This window comes from Setaria italica, chromosome VII (assembly GCF_000263155.2).
Source record: "Setaria italica strain Yugu1 chromosome VII, Setaria_italica_v2.0, whole genome shotgun sequence".
NCBI lineage: Eukaryota > Viridiplantae > Streptophyta > Magnoliopsida > Poales > Poaceae > Setaria > Setaria italica.
Window position 1 is genome coordinate 25,418,988 of NC_028456.1, and position 17,058 is coordinate 25,436,045.

Here is a 17,058-nt window from a genome sequence, read left to right on the forward strand (position 1 = left end):
CGGCCATGTCTTTCTGCACTGTGCAAAGAGTACTTACTGCAATCACTTATGCACAATGCTCTATGCTCATATACGCATCACTCTTACAGCCTTACCTGATGAGTTCTGTCAATATCTTCACGAAATCTTCTCTGACATTATACACAAATTTCAGCTATCACCACTAACATATCCTCTGCTGACCATAAAAGGAATATCCCTTCTGCTGACTTTGTGTACAACCCTCATTTGCTATTGAATTTCTTGATTCAAATTTTCAGAGTCGACTGTAACTGTGTTTGCTGCTGTACCAAGTCATGGCTGACCAGCAAAACCAAAATCTGAACAACAAAGAGGCCAGAACTGAAGATATCGTGTGAGGATGATATGCAAGAATTTATCACCATATCATTCTTCAGTCTTCACTTACAATTGTCAATCACTTAGAGCATGCGGCTTGTTTGTGACATCTGTTGCTGTCATGAGATACCGTTTGTTATCTTTTGTTCATCACTTCTTGTACCCTGGTAATTCGACACAGACAAACCTGAAAGTTCACTTGGTTGCCTGAATTTCATACATCTTCTGAATTCTGATCATCAGTAACTCGGTACTGAAACTCTCGCTTGCACCAAAAGGAAGGCATGGCATTTGCGTATGAGAATTCTTTAGTAAATCCGGCATCTTAAATCCAAACTACTATCTGAATATTGACCCATCACATATTTTATTGCTCTCACATAGCCTTATATCCTCAACTCTGAATATTTGAGGAACTTCTTCTGAACCTCTTTAGTCTTTACACATGACCTCTGAAATCTACAGCCCAAACTCACATTTGCAAACCTGCACTTGGCGAGTAGTTCATAGGAGAAACATTTTATCCAAGTATCCAACGAAATACTAGCATCTCATCCAAGGATGAAACCTGACAATCTGTTGCAGTAGGGGTTTGTGATCAGGACAGCTTAGTTTGCTTCAGAAATAGTGATTAAGTTTACCGCGCGACAATGCATTGCCCGGTCGCCGCCTCGTCGTTCGTCGAGCTACGCCGGTTTCAATGCGCCATCACGTTCTCCAGGCGTCGCTTGCTCTCGACGCGCCGGCCTTGGGCAGCATCTCATCTCCCAACGAGGCAGGGCCGTTAGCGGTGGCGCATGAGGGGGTCAGATGGCGGCGGCTAGGCGCGTGAATTTCGATTGGGGCTGGCGGCGTGTCAAGGGATGTATGACGGCGCGGCGCGGGGGTCGCGGAGGAACGCAGTGGCGGCGCGGGGGTTGCGGAGGACGGCGGTGGCGGCGCAACCTCGTCAGCGCCTCAGAGGCTGACCGCCAATATTTGCAAAATACACCCCGGTTTTGGATCGCGATAATCGCCATCCGATTATTCACATATAAATATATAATCCTCTCATTTAGATCGCGATTAATAGTCGCGACCGAATATTTTAAAAAAGAAATCGGTAATTTGCACGGGACCTCCAAATTTACTAATAGACCTTGATATTTTTCAAAACAACCCTCTAATTCGGATCGGGTCGTCCCGTCCGGCAACAGCCGCCGTTGGCGGCCTGCCGCCATCCTCGCTACCTGAATCCGCAATCCCCATTCACCCTCCATCCAGCGGTTTGCCTCCCTTCGAGCGGAGAGGAGCGGAGCGAGCAGCTGCGAGGTTTGATTTCACATCGGGAGCCTGAGCATGACAACGGTCCGTAGCTGTTTGGCATGCGATCTGACTGATATGGTTGCACAAAGCTAAATTTCAATTCGACCGTCACGTCTCGACCACACGGTCGATCTGATCACCAGGCACCAGCTGCCCACCCACCTGCACATGGTAGTGCCCGCTGGTCCTTTATCTCTTCAGCAAGCAAAAAAGAACTCCCGTTCTCTTCTCCCTCTCCGTCAGCCCCACTGGAGCGGCGGCCCGATGGATGGGAGAGCGCGGCCATGCGGGTCGACTCCGCTCCGGATCAGCAACATGTGGCACAGCGTGGCGAGCGGCGAGCTCCCGTCGGGAGTCAGTTGCGCGAGGAGCGAGCTCCCCGTGGAAGGTCCCCGTCGGGAGCCGGCGGCGACAGCACCAAGCTACCCGTCAGGAGCCAGCGGCACAAGGGCGAGCTCCCCATCGGGAGCGGCCCAACCTGTGCGAGAGCCGGTGAATCTGCTCATCTGGAGCAACAGATTTTTTTTTCCTTTTTCCCTATCCCCTAGTTTTTGTCCTAAATTTTGCTTCAAATATTTTCTTCACAATTTTTTCCTAGAGTTTGCTTCAAAATTTTTGTTGCACAACTTTACTTCAAAATATTTGTAAGTTTGGTTGCAAATTTTTGTTGAAAACATTTTGTTAAAGTTTTTTAATAACTTTTTCTCCGTAAACTTTTTTAATAACTTTTCTTAATTTTTTTGCAAATTTTGCTACTACAAAAGTTTCATTTGCAAATCTGTACGTCTGAATAAATTTATTCAAAATATTTGTCATAAATTTTGTATGTAAAAGTTTGTATATATTTTTCTTGTGATTTTAAAAATAAAATGACGACCTGTGTTGCATGTAGGCCTGGGGCAACGCGTCGGTTCGGACCGTTTGTCGGAGATCGACTTCCTCACAGGCGATCGTAAACTTGCGGTGACCATGTGGTTGCTACTCCATACCTCTATATTTAGGCTGAAACTGCTTGGTCTGGGAATTGGAATAATTGACTTTTTTTGTTGCTGGAATTTCATCTAGGGTAGGCGAGATAGCAAACATGGAGTGCGACTCTGTTTGGTGTTGTACTGCTGTACCAACTCCGGCGATGAGCCGGTGCCCGGTGATCGACCATGGCTGCTTCGAGTTGCTGCTGCGGCATGGCAAGCGAGGTAGGAGGAGGTGCAGCGAACGGCGTCAGTGGGGCACGGGCGGGTGGCCGAGATTCAGGGTGAGCCGCATGGATTGACCTGGTGTGCATGCCGCCTCACGCCGGCCAGTGCAGGGGAAGCCGTGAGCCCACTCGTGATGGTAGCTTTTTCAGGAATTCCGAGTTGAGCATCAATGTGGCAGTAAGCAGAGTTTCAAATAGAACTAGGGAGTTGTTGTTGGCTGGTCTCACAAAATGCTGCAACTGATTGAATGACATCTCAAAAATGAGTCCCAGTGCAAGCACAGCAACTGAACAAATTCCTGAAAACTGCCTACCCTCACAGATTGAGAAAACACAGCTACAGAGTGCCTTTTTTCTAACCAGAATTTGAAAATTTGTGTGGGAAATTAGCTCGTGTAATTTAGGCTGAAACTGCTTGGTTGGGGAGCTGGAATAATTCACTTATTTTGTTGCTGGAATTTCATTCGGAGTATACAAGATAGCAGACATGCAATGCGACTCTGTTTGGTGCTCTACTGCTGTACCAACACCGCGATGAGCCGGTGACCGACCATGGTTGCTCCGAGTTGCTGCTGCGGCATGGCAAGCGAGGTAAGAGGAGGTGCAGCGCATGGCATCAGTGGGGTGCGGGCGCGTGGCCAAGGTCCAGGGCGAGTCGCGTGGATCAGGGCCAGTGTGCATGCCGGCTAGTGCAGGGGAAGCCATGAGTCCACTGCCATTGCAAGTCGAAGTCCTTGTGTTTGTGTAAGCCGTGATGGTAGCTTTTTCAGGAATTCCAAGTTGGGAATCAACGTGGCAGTAAGCAGAGTTTCAGATAGAACAGTTGTGTTAGCTGGCCTCACAGATTGCTGCAACTGATTGAGTGACATGTGAAAAATGAGTCCCAGTATAAGCACAGCAACTGAATAATTTTTGAAAACTGCCTACCCTCACAGATTCAGAAAACACAACTGCAGAGTTCCTTTCTTCTAACCTGTGTGTGGAAATTAGCTCGTGCGGAGCACTGCAAATCAGAAACACATGTTGCTGTAATGCTCAGTTGTACTCAGGGAATTTGGTATAGACAAACCTGAAGGTTAAGGAATGGGCATGCGCTTATGAGAATTCTTTAGGATCTCCAGCATCTCTAATCTAAATTAGGACGAGCTGACTGTTGATCACACGCATCACAATTTTTTCTGCTCCCATATCCTCAACTATATAAGGAACTTCTTCACACGCATCACCATCCAAATTATTTACAAATAGATCCCGGATTGCAAAGTGCTCCCTGGTTCGGATCGGCAAGGACTGGATAGACCGTCGCCATCCTCAGCGAGGATTCCTCGTCACGAAATCATCATTCTCCGTTCGATCCCCTCCGATCGGTCCTCCGATCCGCTGCCTAGAGCAAGGACTAACAGGAAAAGAAATAAGATGTGTGGTTCTTCGCCCTCCAAGCGGAGCTGAGCGAGCAGCAGCGAGTTTTTTTAGTTGGAATGTTGCGATCCATTAATCACGTCCATCCAAATCGATGGGACAGTAAAACAGTTAGACTCGAATACATGGTCTAAAAATGCATTTCTGTCCATATACATCAATCTATACCTACTATTAAGTGAGAAACGTTTCTGCCCACTTTTTTTAGTTCGGTCCAACTTCTATCATTGACGGAAAAAGTTCAGTCCAACTTCTATCATTGACGGGTGGACCCTTCCAGATGAATTATCGGTCCGCTGCCTCCCGTGCCCGTCGCTGCCCCTCCTCTCTTTTTCATCCATCCTGACACTCTCCCTCTCTCGTCCGCCGCCTGTTGCTCTGTTAGCCGTGCACCGTTGCTCCACCCCGTGCCGGCAACCTAGCATCGGCCACCCCTGTCTCCGGCTGCGCCAGGGCTGGCACCTGCAACCTCGCCAGCTTGCCCTGTCTTTAGCCCGCGCCGGTGACCTAGCACCGGACACCCCTGCCTCAGCCAGGGACCAGGTGGCCTCGCCTCGCCTAGCCTCACGCTAGCCGGGCGAGCCCCACCGTCATGTCCATCCGCCTCCCTATGTACGAGCATCTTGATGGGGGTGGCGGTGGCCTCGATGCGGCCTGAGGAGGTGGTGGTGGCCTCGATCCTCCCTGTGTAGGAAGTTGGAGGGGGGAATTGTTGATCTGGTGCTTTAATTTGGAGGAAGGATGGAGTAGCTATCGATCTGCAGCTCTGCTCATGGAGAAAATGGAAGGAGCAGACAAAAATTGCAGGTGGCTTGCATCTCGCAAGGAAGAAGAAAGAGGGGAAAAAAGAGATATGGGCGTATATGGGCGGTCTCACACAGCTTTTGCCCCAACAACGAAGTATCGGTAATGAGATATTAGGAATCTGCGGAAGGAGATAAAGAATACGTGGAAACTAGAATGTAAATAATAATAAAATATATGTAGATTCAGGCAAAGAAAAAAAATCACATGTTAAGCACGTTTCGCCATAGCAACGCACGGACATCTTGCTAGTAAATTAGAAATGTAGTCTTCTCGGGACGGAGGGAGTATCCATTTCTACAACTAAGCGCCATAGCAGCTAAAGTATGAGCAGCCATATTACACTCCGGGGTAGAAAGTTACATGACATACATTAAAATCAGAGTACGATTTGGATCTAATTTCTCTGAACGTAGTGCCCAGGCCCCAGATATTTGTCGGCCTATCAATCCCTGGCCAAGCCGGGGCAACGATGGATGGTACGACACAATTCAACAGACCAGCAGGCTGTACTGTCCAGACGGTACTTTTGTTTTTAGATATAAAACTCAGGCCGGTACTGGACGGCCCAGCCCGACGTAAGTAGTACATAACAGTCGAGAGCACGCGGCGTCTCAAGTCTAATCCCGAGCCCAAGTCGTGTCAATCAAAACGGTGGGAAAGCTGGATCGTACGGCCACGATCTAGATTGGGATTCCTGACCGCTCCTGCCTCCTGGCGGATGCCGGCTGCTGCGCTGCCTGATGCCTGGCAACAAATCTCGCTTCTGGCCGGTTGGCTTGGCGAGCACATGGAAAACGCCAGGCACCCTGGAATCCCTCGCCGTCGTGTCAGCGCAGCAGCTGGCCGCATCAGGCATCACGCATTCTATCCTAGTAGTCCGCGGCGAGCACTAGCGGCCGGCCGTCGCTGCCTTTTGGCGCCCGGGTGCTCTCAGGTCTCGGTCAGTCGGTCACAACTCACAACTTCACAAATAAACAAGTGCGGAAGTGAAGTGCCCCTTCAATCTATTCGTAGTCCTTTACGCTTTTCGGCCTTCAGTAACAGCAGGATACACCCCACTCCGGCGATTCTTTTTTCTTGAGCATTTGGACGCGTCGGCCAATCCCCGTCTGATCTTTCTCCCGGAGGATATGGGATCATCATCATCATGCCCTAGCGAGTTACGTGCACGAGCCATGTCTATTTGTTGCCAGCACTTGTAAAAAGCGTGTGCATGCGTAGAAATCACGTTGCGACGGCGCCCAGGTTCCAGTTTCAACCACGTCGGAACGCCGGCCGCTGCTGCGATCCTATCCTGCGCGCACTGGACGAGCACTGTAGTTTTCACGGCCGGTTCTTTCCGATCTGCGTGCGTGGAGGAGTGGAAATGCACGCACCTTCCGGCCATCGGCGGCCGAACTTTCTGTCGGGGAGGCGACGGGTGAACGAATCCGGTTGCGGCGATACACGTTGCAGGAACCAGGCACTCCGGATGTGGAGGGAGCGAATTGAGAGTTTTGCATTGGCTCGTGTTCTTTCAGGGATGATGACAGTATATTTGCATCAGCAGCGGGTGCTCCCTCCTGACCTCGTCCACGAACGACCCGACGTTCCGGTCCGCCGCGCGCCTCGCCTCCGCCGCCACGACGCGCTCCCTCAGCGCCCGGACCTTCTCCCGCAGGCGCCTCCCCTCGCCGGCGTCGTCCATGACCCTCCCGATGCTGCCGCTCACGTCGCCCCACGTCATGCCGCCGGCTAGCCTGAGCCCGATCCCCCACGGCCCCGTGATGTAGGCGCAGTTGATGAACTGGTCCCCGGACACCGGGTAGCACAGCAGGGGCACCCCGTGCCGGATCGCCTCCAGCGTGGAGTTCCAGCCGCAGTGGGTGAGGTAGCACCCGACGGCGCCGTGCCGGAGCACGTCCTCCTGCGGCGCCCAGTCCACCAACTTGCCCCGCCCGGCAGCGGCCACGCGCTCCGCGAAGTCCTCGGGGAGCCCCGCGCGCCAGGAGGGGTCGCGCTTGAGCGCCCACAGGAAGGGCCGGCCCGTGGCCTCCAGCCCCAGCGCCAGCTCCCGGACCTTGTCCGGGCCGATCGACCCCACCCAGCTGCCGAACGAGACGTACACCACCGACCCCGCGCGCTGCGCGTCCAGCCACCCGATGCACGTCGAGTCCGCGCGCCACATGCTGGGGTTCTTGCCGTCGTTGTTGTTGCCGCACGGCGGCTGCTGCTGCTGATGCTTCGTGCCGCCGGGAAGCAGCGCCGGCCCAACCGGGAGGACCTGCGGACTCTGCCGCGCGAGGCGGTGCACGTCATCACCGGCGGCAACGCCGGCCTCGCCCGGGAAGGAGTTGACGAGGACCCAGCGGAAGCTCCTGGCGCGGTGCAAGTTCTGGAGCCAGAAGGCGAACCGCGACCTCTGGGTGGCCGAGTCGCCGACGAGCCACGGTAGCTCCCCGGCGCGGAGCTCCACCTGCGCAGGGAGGATCTTGAGGCCCCGGATCATCTGGTCGCCGGCGTCCTGCTGCTCATCGTCGCCGTCGGACGAGTCGCTCGACGAGATCGGTGTACCTTCACGTCACGAAAAGAAAAATAACACGAGCTGTTAGTTCAGGGGAACAGAAAAGACGGCGATAAAGTACATGGTAACCGTGCAAGGTTCCTAGGTACTATGCGACGACGTGCTCGATCGCGACGATCTCCGCGCGTGTCGCGAGGCACCGGCCGCCGCCCCGTCACCTTCGGTTCCGCACCGCACGTGTTCAGTTCTGGGCCAATCGCATGGGGAGTTGAGGACCAGAACGTGTTCAGCTGTCTTCTTCCGTCCGTCCAGAATCCAGATGCCCGAGTGCTTGCAATTCCCGGACTGATACTGTGCCATTAGACTACTACTAGTAGGAAGATTATACATCTAGAACTCCGATCATGTCGTGCAGATCAGGGTCAGGACCACACTTTGCTCCTCGTGGCACGGCTAACTCCGATCCGTTTCTTTCTGCATCATGGCCACCGAAGCACCGAGAATCGTGCTGGCTCCAAAGGGGACGTGGAGATACTCCTATTTGGCATCCTCTTTTTTGTCTGTGACCGAATTATTCTTCGCTATCCACTCCGAGACGCATTGCAGGAGATCGTGCCGGAACAGAATATTTTTCAAAATCTCAGCACAAAAAGGAGTACTTTTAAAAACGAAAAAAAATCATGCTGGACCTGTAAGGAAAGGTAGGAGCACATCACGTGTCGACTAGCGCTGAGGGAGATGAGTCAACTTTTTTGCGAGATGTGGATGTGATCCTGCTGGGCCAAAACTGAGCCGGAGGCGCACCTCAAAAATGGCAGAAAAGAACGTGGGTCTGGCCCAGCCAGTCAGATGGATGGATGGACCGGATCGGATCCAGAGTGAGTGGTTGGGTGGATGGGGCCGACGCCAAAAGGATGACGGAAAAGGAAAGATCGGGCCCCTCACTCTCTCGCCCGGCTCGGCTGTCGCAAGTCGCAACGCCTGAGCTCAAGGAGGAGAAGGTAACAAGCTTGGCAAGTCTAATCATGCGACGTGCCACTCCACATCAGCTTTAAAGCTAGCGAGTGATTGGGTGAGCAGCTGGCAGGAACATTGTAAGCGTACGAGTGGTACTTCGTACTTCTATTGTCACATGCTCCAGTTGGACGTACCACTCAAAACTTTTTGAAATTTTATAAGACGAAAAAAGTGCTACCCTCCTATCTGAGTTTAAAATACTGGGTATAGGACAAGTTAATTAGTTTGTTTTTCTTTGCTCCTTTAACAAGATAATAAGTCTACTTTTGAACTAATTAGCTTGCCCTAGGCATAGATTTTAAAAAGAGTTAGACTGTTATGGTGTGTGTGTGTAATGACATGCATTTGCTCACATTATTCTTTTGCTAACATTACTCTCTAGAACAAAACTGCAGGCTCGCATGCCTAGGGTTAACAAAGAAGCAAACCTTTTTTTTAGAAAAAGACAGACTTGCTTTGTTCATTTTTGTTAAAGCTTATACCAATTTCCACTTGTTCCGTGGTGGATATACACTTCTGATTCTTTATATTACTTTGCGATGTCGGGCAGATTATGTTAGTGAGTGGAAATCCCAGGTGAAAATAAAGGAAAGAGGGAACACTTTTATCCGAGGAAAGTTATGTGGCAACTACCTGAGATGGAGTTTGCGCAAAAATTAAAACGAGGGGGTTTCTCCTAGACAATGCATGGAAAACTTTCTACGTTCCTAGGAAGCCTTTGTATAGCACTAGTCGGAGCCTATGATTCAGGATCGTGCCTCCCGGCGGCACAATCCAGATTCCAGAAGGATCTCAACCAACAGTTGTTTCATGCATGAAGCTAGCCCTGTGGTCAGCTCGCTACCATGCCAAGCATATGCACAGGTGAACGAAGGAACTCAATTGTTTTTAGTTTCCTCCATCGCAAGGTCAACTCTAGCATGTTACATGTCCGGTGCAACTCGGAACAAGGAAGCTGTAAGGCGCGTGCGTGCGGGACTGCGAGTATGCGTGTTATTATATCGTACCAGATTCCGAGATGAGGCCCTTCTCGATGAGCTCCGGGATGGCGGCGACGATGCGGTAGCTGGCGAGCATCGCGGGCCAGAACCCGACCGCCGGGACGCCGCAGCGCGCGGCGACGGGGACGGCCCACGACGCGAGCACGTCGACGACGACGCAGGCGACCGGCGGCCTGCTGCGGGGCGGCGAAGTGAGCATGCGCTCCAGGTGCGCGGGCATGTGGTGCTCCATGGCGTGCACGATGACGGCGAACCCCGGGGCGGCGTCGGAGCCGGAGCCGTCCTCGGCGATGCCGCTGGGGATGGACGCGAGCGCCACCCCGCCGCAGGCTGCTGCCGCGCAGCCGCCGCCGGAGATGCGGCGGTGGATGAAGTCCGGGACGGCGACGGTGGCCGCGACGCCGTGCGCGGCGAGCGCGCGCGCCAGCTGCAGCATGGGCGTGACGTGGCCCTGCGCCGGGAACGGCACGAGCAGCACGCCCGGGTGGGTAGTCACCGCCTCGGCCCCCATGCGGACGTCTCGATCGATCAGCCTCGTCCGTGAACGAAGGCTACGGCCTACGGAGGGGGGTTTCCTTGGCTGGCTTCACCGTGGTCTGGGATTGGCGAGGCACCGAGCGCAGCGTGCGCGAGGTTTTATAGCCGCCGCGCCACTGTCCGGGTGGCTCGCTCACCTTCCCGTTTGTTTAGTGGGGGCTTAGGGGCTTTCCAACCTCTTCTATCCGAGGCAGGTTACGCTAACGAGTTGGCGTACATCTCATCAGGTATGGTAGTGTGTCGTATAGCGCGGCCTCCCGCCCGTGTCGCCCCCAGGTGATTCGAAGATTCGTCGCGGGCTTTTTTGGTGCATAGAAAATAAAACGAAACCAAGCATAAGGAACTCGGTCGCGCTCGCGTTCCCTCCCGTGTCCGGCGGCGACCACGGCGAGCGCTAGCTAGTCGCCGGGCGGTAGCTCGCAGCACGCGCGCGCGTGGCTCGCCGAGGGCGTGAAGCATGTGTGCCGACTGCCGAGTTGTAAATTACTGCTCCTTTATATTAGAAATTTAGGCATTTTAGGGTATATATTAATTCCGAATATTATTAAGTAAATCACGATTATTGTGATTGGCCCAGAACATGTGCAAGTGTTCATGTTTAACATAATTTTAATCATGAACAGAATGGAACAAAAGAACCAGAAAAGGTTCGGAGTGTACTGAGGGGTAGGACCATTGTCGGAGGCAATGGATGTGTCGTTCCCAGAACTGGAAGTATCAAACATTGTGCTTTTCTGAAACTTCGGTTCAAGCTGTTCGATATAGTCGATCAAAGTCGATGCAGTGATGATTTGGTGCAGCGCAGTCCCTCGAACGGCCTTCAAGAAGTAGTAGGATATAGTCGTTCGCAGCGAGCAGTCGCGCAGAAGATGCGCTCTCTCGCAAGCTTTGTGCGCGCAAAGGCTTGCGACGGAGATGCGAAAGTAGCAACGGGCAACAGCAAAAAGGGAAGAGAGAGTGGTTTATCTCATGTGCGTCAATCAGGGGGTGTTTGGATCCTCAGGCTTTAGTTCCTGTCACATCGAATGTTTAGCTACTAATTATGAGTATTAAACATAGACTATTTACAAAACCAATTGCAGGCTAAAAATCTATTAAGCCTAATTAGTCCATGATTTGATAATGTGTTGCTACAGTAATCATTTGCTAATGATGGATTAATTAGGCTTAATAGATTCATCTCGTCGTTTAGCCTCCATTTGTGTAATTAGTTTTATAATTAACTCATATTTAGTCATTCTCATTAGCCTCCGAATATTCGATGTGACACGGACTAAACTTTAGCTCCAGAATCCAAACACCCCCTCAGAGTATGAGCATCTTTTTATAGACATAATTCAACAAACTTGGACACGGTTACAGGTGATTGATAGCCATTAACCAGCCATCACTTACCAGTAACCTCCAACCGTTACTAGTCATTGGTGACACAACATCAATTATTAGTTATCAACTCGTGATTAAAAACTGCAAAACCGAACCAAATTCAGCCCACACATCACTGCGCCGCGCTGCAGCACGGCGAGCGAGCGTGCGTGTGTGGCACCCTTTCTCTCTTCCTCAACTTCTCAATTAGTGGACAGATAGTCCACCTATTTAAGTGGGTTAAGATACTCCTTAATCTATTTATGATTAACCAATTTAACCACCTAGCATTAATCGTGGGTGTTGAGATTAAATGAAATATATAGATCTAGCTCAAATATTCCGACACTCGATTATATATGTCAGCTGTTTGAATCGGACATGGCTTGATTCTTACTCAAAGAAATTCGTACTCGTCTTGTCGTGGAAATTGCACGGACGCGGGGATGTTAGGTGGTCAGAAGCACCTGGCCTGACCCCCGGCGGCAGAAATCGATCAAAATACAAACACTGCCTGTTACTGCCTATTTACGCAAGTGTACAGATCCCCGGGCGTGTTCGGATCCACGGTTTGCAGTGTTCATGCTGTGTTAGTACTGGCCAATCACGTCTCTGTTCTGCATTTACGCGGGGCAATGCAATTTGCCACGAGGAGGACAGGCGGCTGATCATGACCAGCGGGGAGCTCGATGTGTCAACTTAAAATAGCAAGCCACTACATGCGTGCCATATCGAAAGGACCACAGGCCCGGTGGAATTGCGCTCGTGCCAGACTGCAAGATGAGCCTTTCCGCTTTGCCGATGGGACCGGGGTACGGGAAATTGCCAGATTATGTGGTCGGAGCTCGGTCTGTGCTCCCTTGCTCAGGCGCCACTGTGTGCCGACCACCGCAGCGTCATCCCCATGCAAAATCCTGCTTATATAACTCGCTTTTTGCCGTAGGTCTGGCTGTAGGCTAGCTCTGTGCAGTGTACGTAGCCTTTGGAGAAAAAGATCGAAACGTGCTTAAACGAAGCGGACTTTTCGAAGGGAGTGTATGTGGACGTATGGTTAAGCATATGCATCGAGACAGATAAGGCTGTTTCCGGAAAGGAAAAGGGGCTAGCGCGACAGATAAGGCCGTGCAGCGTGCATGAAAACACACGTGTGAACATGACCGGCTCACAGTCTCGGTGAACTGGATGCTAGCACGCTGCTGTCATACTCATACGGTTGAGTTCAAACCCTCACTTTCGCATCCGTAAGGAATATACTGTGTCAGGTTTCTTCTTATTAAAGCTCTGAGCATGTGTACATGTCGTCAGGAAGTTCTTTTCTCCTTTCACGGACGTGTCCGTGTCCAAATCCGGTCATGAAACGAGGCGATATGTGCTGATCACTACTATTGCACGCTGTACTACACTACTAGCACCGGCGACGTAGCGCGAACACAAACACCGGAAAAATTAACAGGCGAGAGCCGACTAGTTAAGGCGGACGGCTATGTTCATCCGTTTGATGAATTGATTGGACGATCGTTCTCGTTCACTAGCTTAAAAGACGTCACTGAAACTGCTAGACAAATGTAAAGCGTTCTCTTCCATAAAATGGCAATCGGGCAGAGATGCGCCTGCCCAGTGCCCACTTTCATCGTGCTGCTACATTTGCAGCAGTGGGCATTGGCCCGTTGCTGTGCAGCAGTACAAAGGCCCTTTTTCCTCAAGGAGAGAACCATATTGGCCACTTGTTAGCAAACACGTACATTACAAGTGTGCGCAGACATCCTTGAGCCTATGGAGCTGAGAAATATATTTGCCTAAGGTGTTTGGTTCACGCCACACTTAGCAAACTCTATCCCATATGCAATACACTTTATTTACAATACCTTACATAAGGCATGGTTAATAAATTGCTAGCCACACCTTAATTGAAGTACGGCAAAAGTTATGGTAACTAGCCAAACACGGTGGGTCTACTAGTTCTGTATCCCTCAACTTGGGAGCCGCCAAGACCACAACTCTCAACTTTTGAAAGTGTCGCGATACACTGTATTCACCCACATCATAGCGATTTTGACTGATGTGGCAAGGTTTTTGAGCACACATCGTGATATGGACATCTAACTTCAGCGTTAGTGAGCACTCATCACACCATGAATGTCATGTCATGATCGATGTAGAATTGTATATGGAAACCCTCTTTCATCTCTGCCTCATCTTTTTAATGCCATATATATCAACAATTTATTCGGCAAAAACTATTTGATTGAAGATCATTTATCACTTGTTCACTGTTCACATGCCTCGTCCAACAAGTTTGGCCGGCCCAGATCCGACTGGACCAACCAACCTCGCTCGAAGCGACCGAGAGAGGCCCAATCTCTTTTCCCAAAGGGCCCAATCTTCTCCTATGGGCCCAACCTCTCTAGCGAGGGAACCGAAAAGGCCCAGCCCACGAAAAAACCCAAACCAATGACAGCCTCACCCACCTCCCTCATTCCGGTCATTCTCTCCCCCTACCTTGCGGTTGCGGTTATGTGAATAGTGCCCACAAGATTTGATCCTCCACCGTCTCACTCTCACCTTGTCCTCCCCCCGCTCCCCACCATGGCTCCTTTTGGATCCCACCCTACCCCACCATGCGCCCCCCTGGCCCCACTCGTCTGACTCTACCCCCTACCTTCCCGTCCCGGCCTCGCCTGGTCACCGCCGCGCCCAAACCCAATCCCCTAAACCCTAGCGCCGCCGCCGCCATGCTGCGCCGCCTCGCCGCCGTCGCCCCGCGGGCCTTCTCCTCCTCCTCCTCCCCGCACGCGCCGCCTGCGGCGGCGTCGGGCTACACCCCGCGCCGCGAGTACGGGCTGGTGCCCATGGTGATCGAGCACACCTCCCGCGGGGAGCGCGCCTACGACATCTTCTCCCGCCTGCTCAAGGAGCGCATCGTCTGCATCCACGGCCCCATCTCCGACGACACGGCCTCGCTCGTCGTCGCGCAGTTGCTCTTCCTCGAGTCCGAGAACCCCGCCAAGCCCGTCCACCTCTACATCAATTCCCCCGGCGGGGTCGTCACCGCGGGCCTCGCCATCTACGACACCATGCAGTACATCCGCTCCCCCGTCACCACGCTCTGCATCGGCCAGGCGGCCTCCATGGCCTCGCTCCTCCTCGCCGCGGGGGCGCGCGGGGAGAGGCGGGCGCTGCCGAACGCGCGGGTCATGATCCACCAGCCCTCCGGCGGCGCGTCGGGGCAGGCCTCCGACATCGCCATCCACGCCAAGGAGATCCTCAAGGTGCGGGACCGGCTCAACAAGATCTACGCAAAGCACACGGGACAGGCCATCGACCGCATCGAGCAGTGCATGGAGCGGGACATGTTCATGGACCCGGAGGAGGCGCACGATTGGGGGCTCATCGACGAGGTCATCGAGCACCGCCCTGTCTCGCTTGTGTCTGATGCTGTTGGCGGTGATCCGCCGAACCTCGGTGGAGGCGGAAATGGGGAGAATAAGGGAGCGGAGGAGCCATCATCGGCGTGATGGATTGTCACAAGGTGCAATCCTTTTTGCGTTTCCTTTAGCTGTCCTGTTGGATTTAAGGTTTCATTCATACATGAGGTGAATAACTTAATTTCCTGGCTGCTTGGGCTTATCCAGTAGCTACACTGTTGTTTTGCTACTTGGATTAATCTGTTGCTGATAACGAATGCTACGTGGTTTTAGCCTTCATCTGTGGAAAACTGATGATAGATGCATTGTTAAAGGCTTAAAGTGTTTGTCTGGATTCAATCAGTTCTGTTTATAAAGGATAAAAATCAGTAATCACAACCTCGCAACATTGGGTTGCATTTTGTACTGGCCCTGATTTGGAGTACCATTTCATGATTATCATTGCACATTCCCTGGTGTTTCTAGTTGTGTTTTGACTTTGAGCATTATGCGATGTTAGTATTTCAAGTAAGTTCTATAATTCATCAGTACTCTGTCATCCTCTAGAGTTTTTCTTCCACTTGTTTGGTGCATGTCACTTGATAGTTTTTTTTTTGAGGGGCTGAGTTCAAATACAGTTTTCTATCTATAACTGAGTGAGCCTCTCATTTAATTTCTTCTGGTAGCACAACTGGATACTCAATTTTCTATGTTAGAAACTGGAAGTGACCCCGACATATAATAGTAGTCAACCTTTAAACTGAATCTCCTATGTACGAATATTTCTGTGCTGTCCTTGTGATATGCCAGTATGACACATGAAGCTGAGCGTAGTGCTGTTATATCGACCAAATGGTTAAAGTCATCCAATATTTTGATAAACTGGAATGGAGCTAATGCATGTGTGTACTTTGAGTATAGTTTCCCTGTTGCCTACAATGCCTGTATTAGTGTAACAGACTATAACAGGTTTTGGCAGTTTTAGGCTTAGTAGGGCCTCCTTGTTCCTAGGACCTTGCACTGATAAAACTGCATATCACTGAACGAACAATCTGAGGTACTGACAGCAATATTTGTTTCATTTAGGGCTTAGATCGTGTCCAATAGTTCCATCTAATCCTGATGTTCATAGCAAGACTCAAGGACATTTCTAAGAGCTCTTTTAAAGAGCATCCTTTAGCTCATGTATGTCTTCATAGCAGCCTGCATTTTAAGTTACCTTTCTTTTGCTTAGTCTTCTCATTACAACTACTATGAGCTCCCTTATCAGTTGACATGTGTACATTTGGATTCATAATACATGAACACCACATCCTTTAAAAATCTGAAATTACTATCTTTTAATATCATTAATGTCTTGCCTTCTTGTTTGCTTTTACCTTTTTGTAAGGACTAAGTGCTGTTTGGCAGATAGAACAGTTGAACTAAAACACATCAACTCCATGATGTTATTGCAGGAATATCTGAGCACCCAACTAGATGTTCAATTCGATTGATGATTTATGCCTAGAGTTCCAGATGGATGATGTGTGCTTGATTCTGGTCTTGTGAGCTGGAGATTTTAATGGGAGTTTTCAGCGGTCAATATAACATAAAAGCTGAATCCTGACCACTGATAGGAAGCATAGTACATTTTAAATCTGCCATTTCTGATTCTGTTTTGAGCGCCAGGGCCTACATTACTGCTTGCTGCTTTGTTGTTCCTGAGCACCTAGTCTGAACAATCTTTTCCTTTTTTAGCCTCTAATGCTTTGATTTCTGAATCTGTACTTTGTTTTGACATTCATCACGCAACCCAAAAATTGAGTGCATCGCTTGTTTGTGTTGCTTCGATCTTCTGTTGGGGCAGTTTTCCACACTGTTCTGTGGATGATGAGACATTTGTATCTTTTGGTTAACTACCCAATTCAACAGTCTTCAAAGAAGAATATTGCTGATAGTTGGCAGTTCTGGGTTGAAGATGCTGCTTTGGTGAGTGGTGGTTTTCTGTGTTTATTTTCAGAAAAAAAATGCAGTGAGCTGCTTGAGTAGAAATCGTCAGAGGCAGCCCTCAGACCGTGTAACTACAGCAAAACGTGTTCCTTGCCCTGTTCTGTGTCAGCACTTGCTACACTGCCAGCTTGCAGTAGATTTGATCAACTAGATCTAGATGGGGGCTTGTTG

At 50.8% G+C, this 17,058-nt stretch overlaps 3 protein-coding genes across 4 annotated transcripts; 2 read left to right on the plus strand and 1 right to left on the minus strand.

Annotated features, from left to right (window-relative positions):
* The first annotated feature begins 1,493 nt into the window (after positions 1-1,493).
* LOC101773589 lies at positions 1,494-3,306 on the plus strand. 2 transcript variants are annotated; one of them, XM_004976231.3, is made up of 3 exons: positions 1,494-2,136; positions 2,537-2,615; positions 2,710-3,306. In XM_004976231.3, the coding sequence occupies exons 1-3, from the start codon at positions 1,929-1,931 to the stop codon at positions 2,915-2,917; spliced, it is 495 nt and encodes a 164-aa protein (XP_004976288.1). In that variant the 5' UTR covers positions 1,494-1,928; the 3' UTR covers positions 2,918-3,306. The 2 variants fall into 2 exon arrangements, with proteins under 2 accessions (XP_004976288.1, XP_004976287.1); XM_004976230.3 differs by having other exon boundaries at positions 1,507-2,136; positions 2,537-2,618.
* Positions 3,307-5,417: 2,111 nt separating this feature from the next.
* On the minus strand, positions 5,418-10,219 carry LOC101774541 (UDP-glycosyltransferase 82A1). The gene is made up of 2 exons (XM_004976232.3): positions 9,596-10,219; positions 5,418-7,621 (listed from the first exon to the last, which is right to left on the minus strand). The coding sequence occupies exons 1-2, from the start codon at positions 10,098-10,100 to the stop codon at positions 6,585-6,587; spliced, it is 1,542 nt and encodes a 513-aa protein (XP_004976289.1). The 5' UTR covers positions 10,101-10,219; the 3' UTR covers positions 5,418-6,584.
* A 3,839-nt stretch (positions 10,220-14,058) lies between these two features.
* Positions 14,059-16,726, plus strand: LOC101774931 (ATP-dependent Clp protease proteolytic subunit). Its single transcript, XM_004976233.3, has 2 exons — positions 14,059-15,020; positions 16,353-16,726. The coding sequence occupies exon 1, from the start codon at positions 14,110-14,112 to the stop codon at positions 15,004-15,006; it is 897 nt and encodes a 298-aa protein (XP_004976290.1). The 5' UTR covers positions 14,059-14,109; the 3' UTR covers positions 15,007-15,020; positions 16,353-16,726.
* The last annotated feature ends 332 nt before the right edge of the window (positions 16,727-17,058 follow it).

Excerpts from the sequence above, each read along its gene's own strand:
- LOC101773589 (XM_004976230.3), top strand. The coding sequence starts at position 1,929 with ATGCGGGTCGACTCCGCTCCGGATCAGCAACATGTGGCACAGCGTGGC. Across the intron at positions 2,137-2,536 it reads CCCAACCTGTGCGAGAGCCG|GCCTGGGGCAACGCGTCGGT; the intron begins GTGAATCTGCTC and ends TGTTGCATGTAG. Across the intron at positions 2,619-2,709 it reads AAACTTGCGGTGACCATGTG|GGTAGGCGAGATAGCAAACA; the intron begins GTTGCTACTCCA and ends AATTTCATCTAG.
- LOC101774541 (XM_004976232.3), bottom strand. The coding sequence starts at position 10,100 with ATGGGGGCCGAGGCGGTGACTACCCACCCGGGCGTGCTGCTCGTGCCG. Across the intron at positions 7,622-9,595 it reads GGGCCTCATCTCGGAATCTG|GTACACCGATCTCGTCGAGC; the intron begins GTACGATATAAT and ends CGTGACGTGAAG.
- LOC101774931 (XM_004976233.3), top strand. The coding sequence starts at position 14,110 with ATGCGCCCCCCTGGCCCCACTCGTCTGACTCTACCCCCTACCTTCCCG.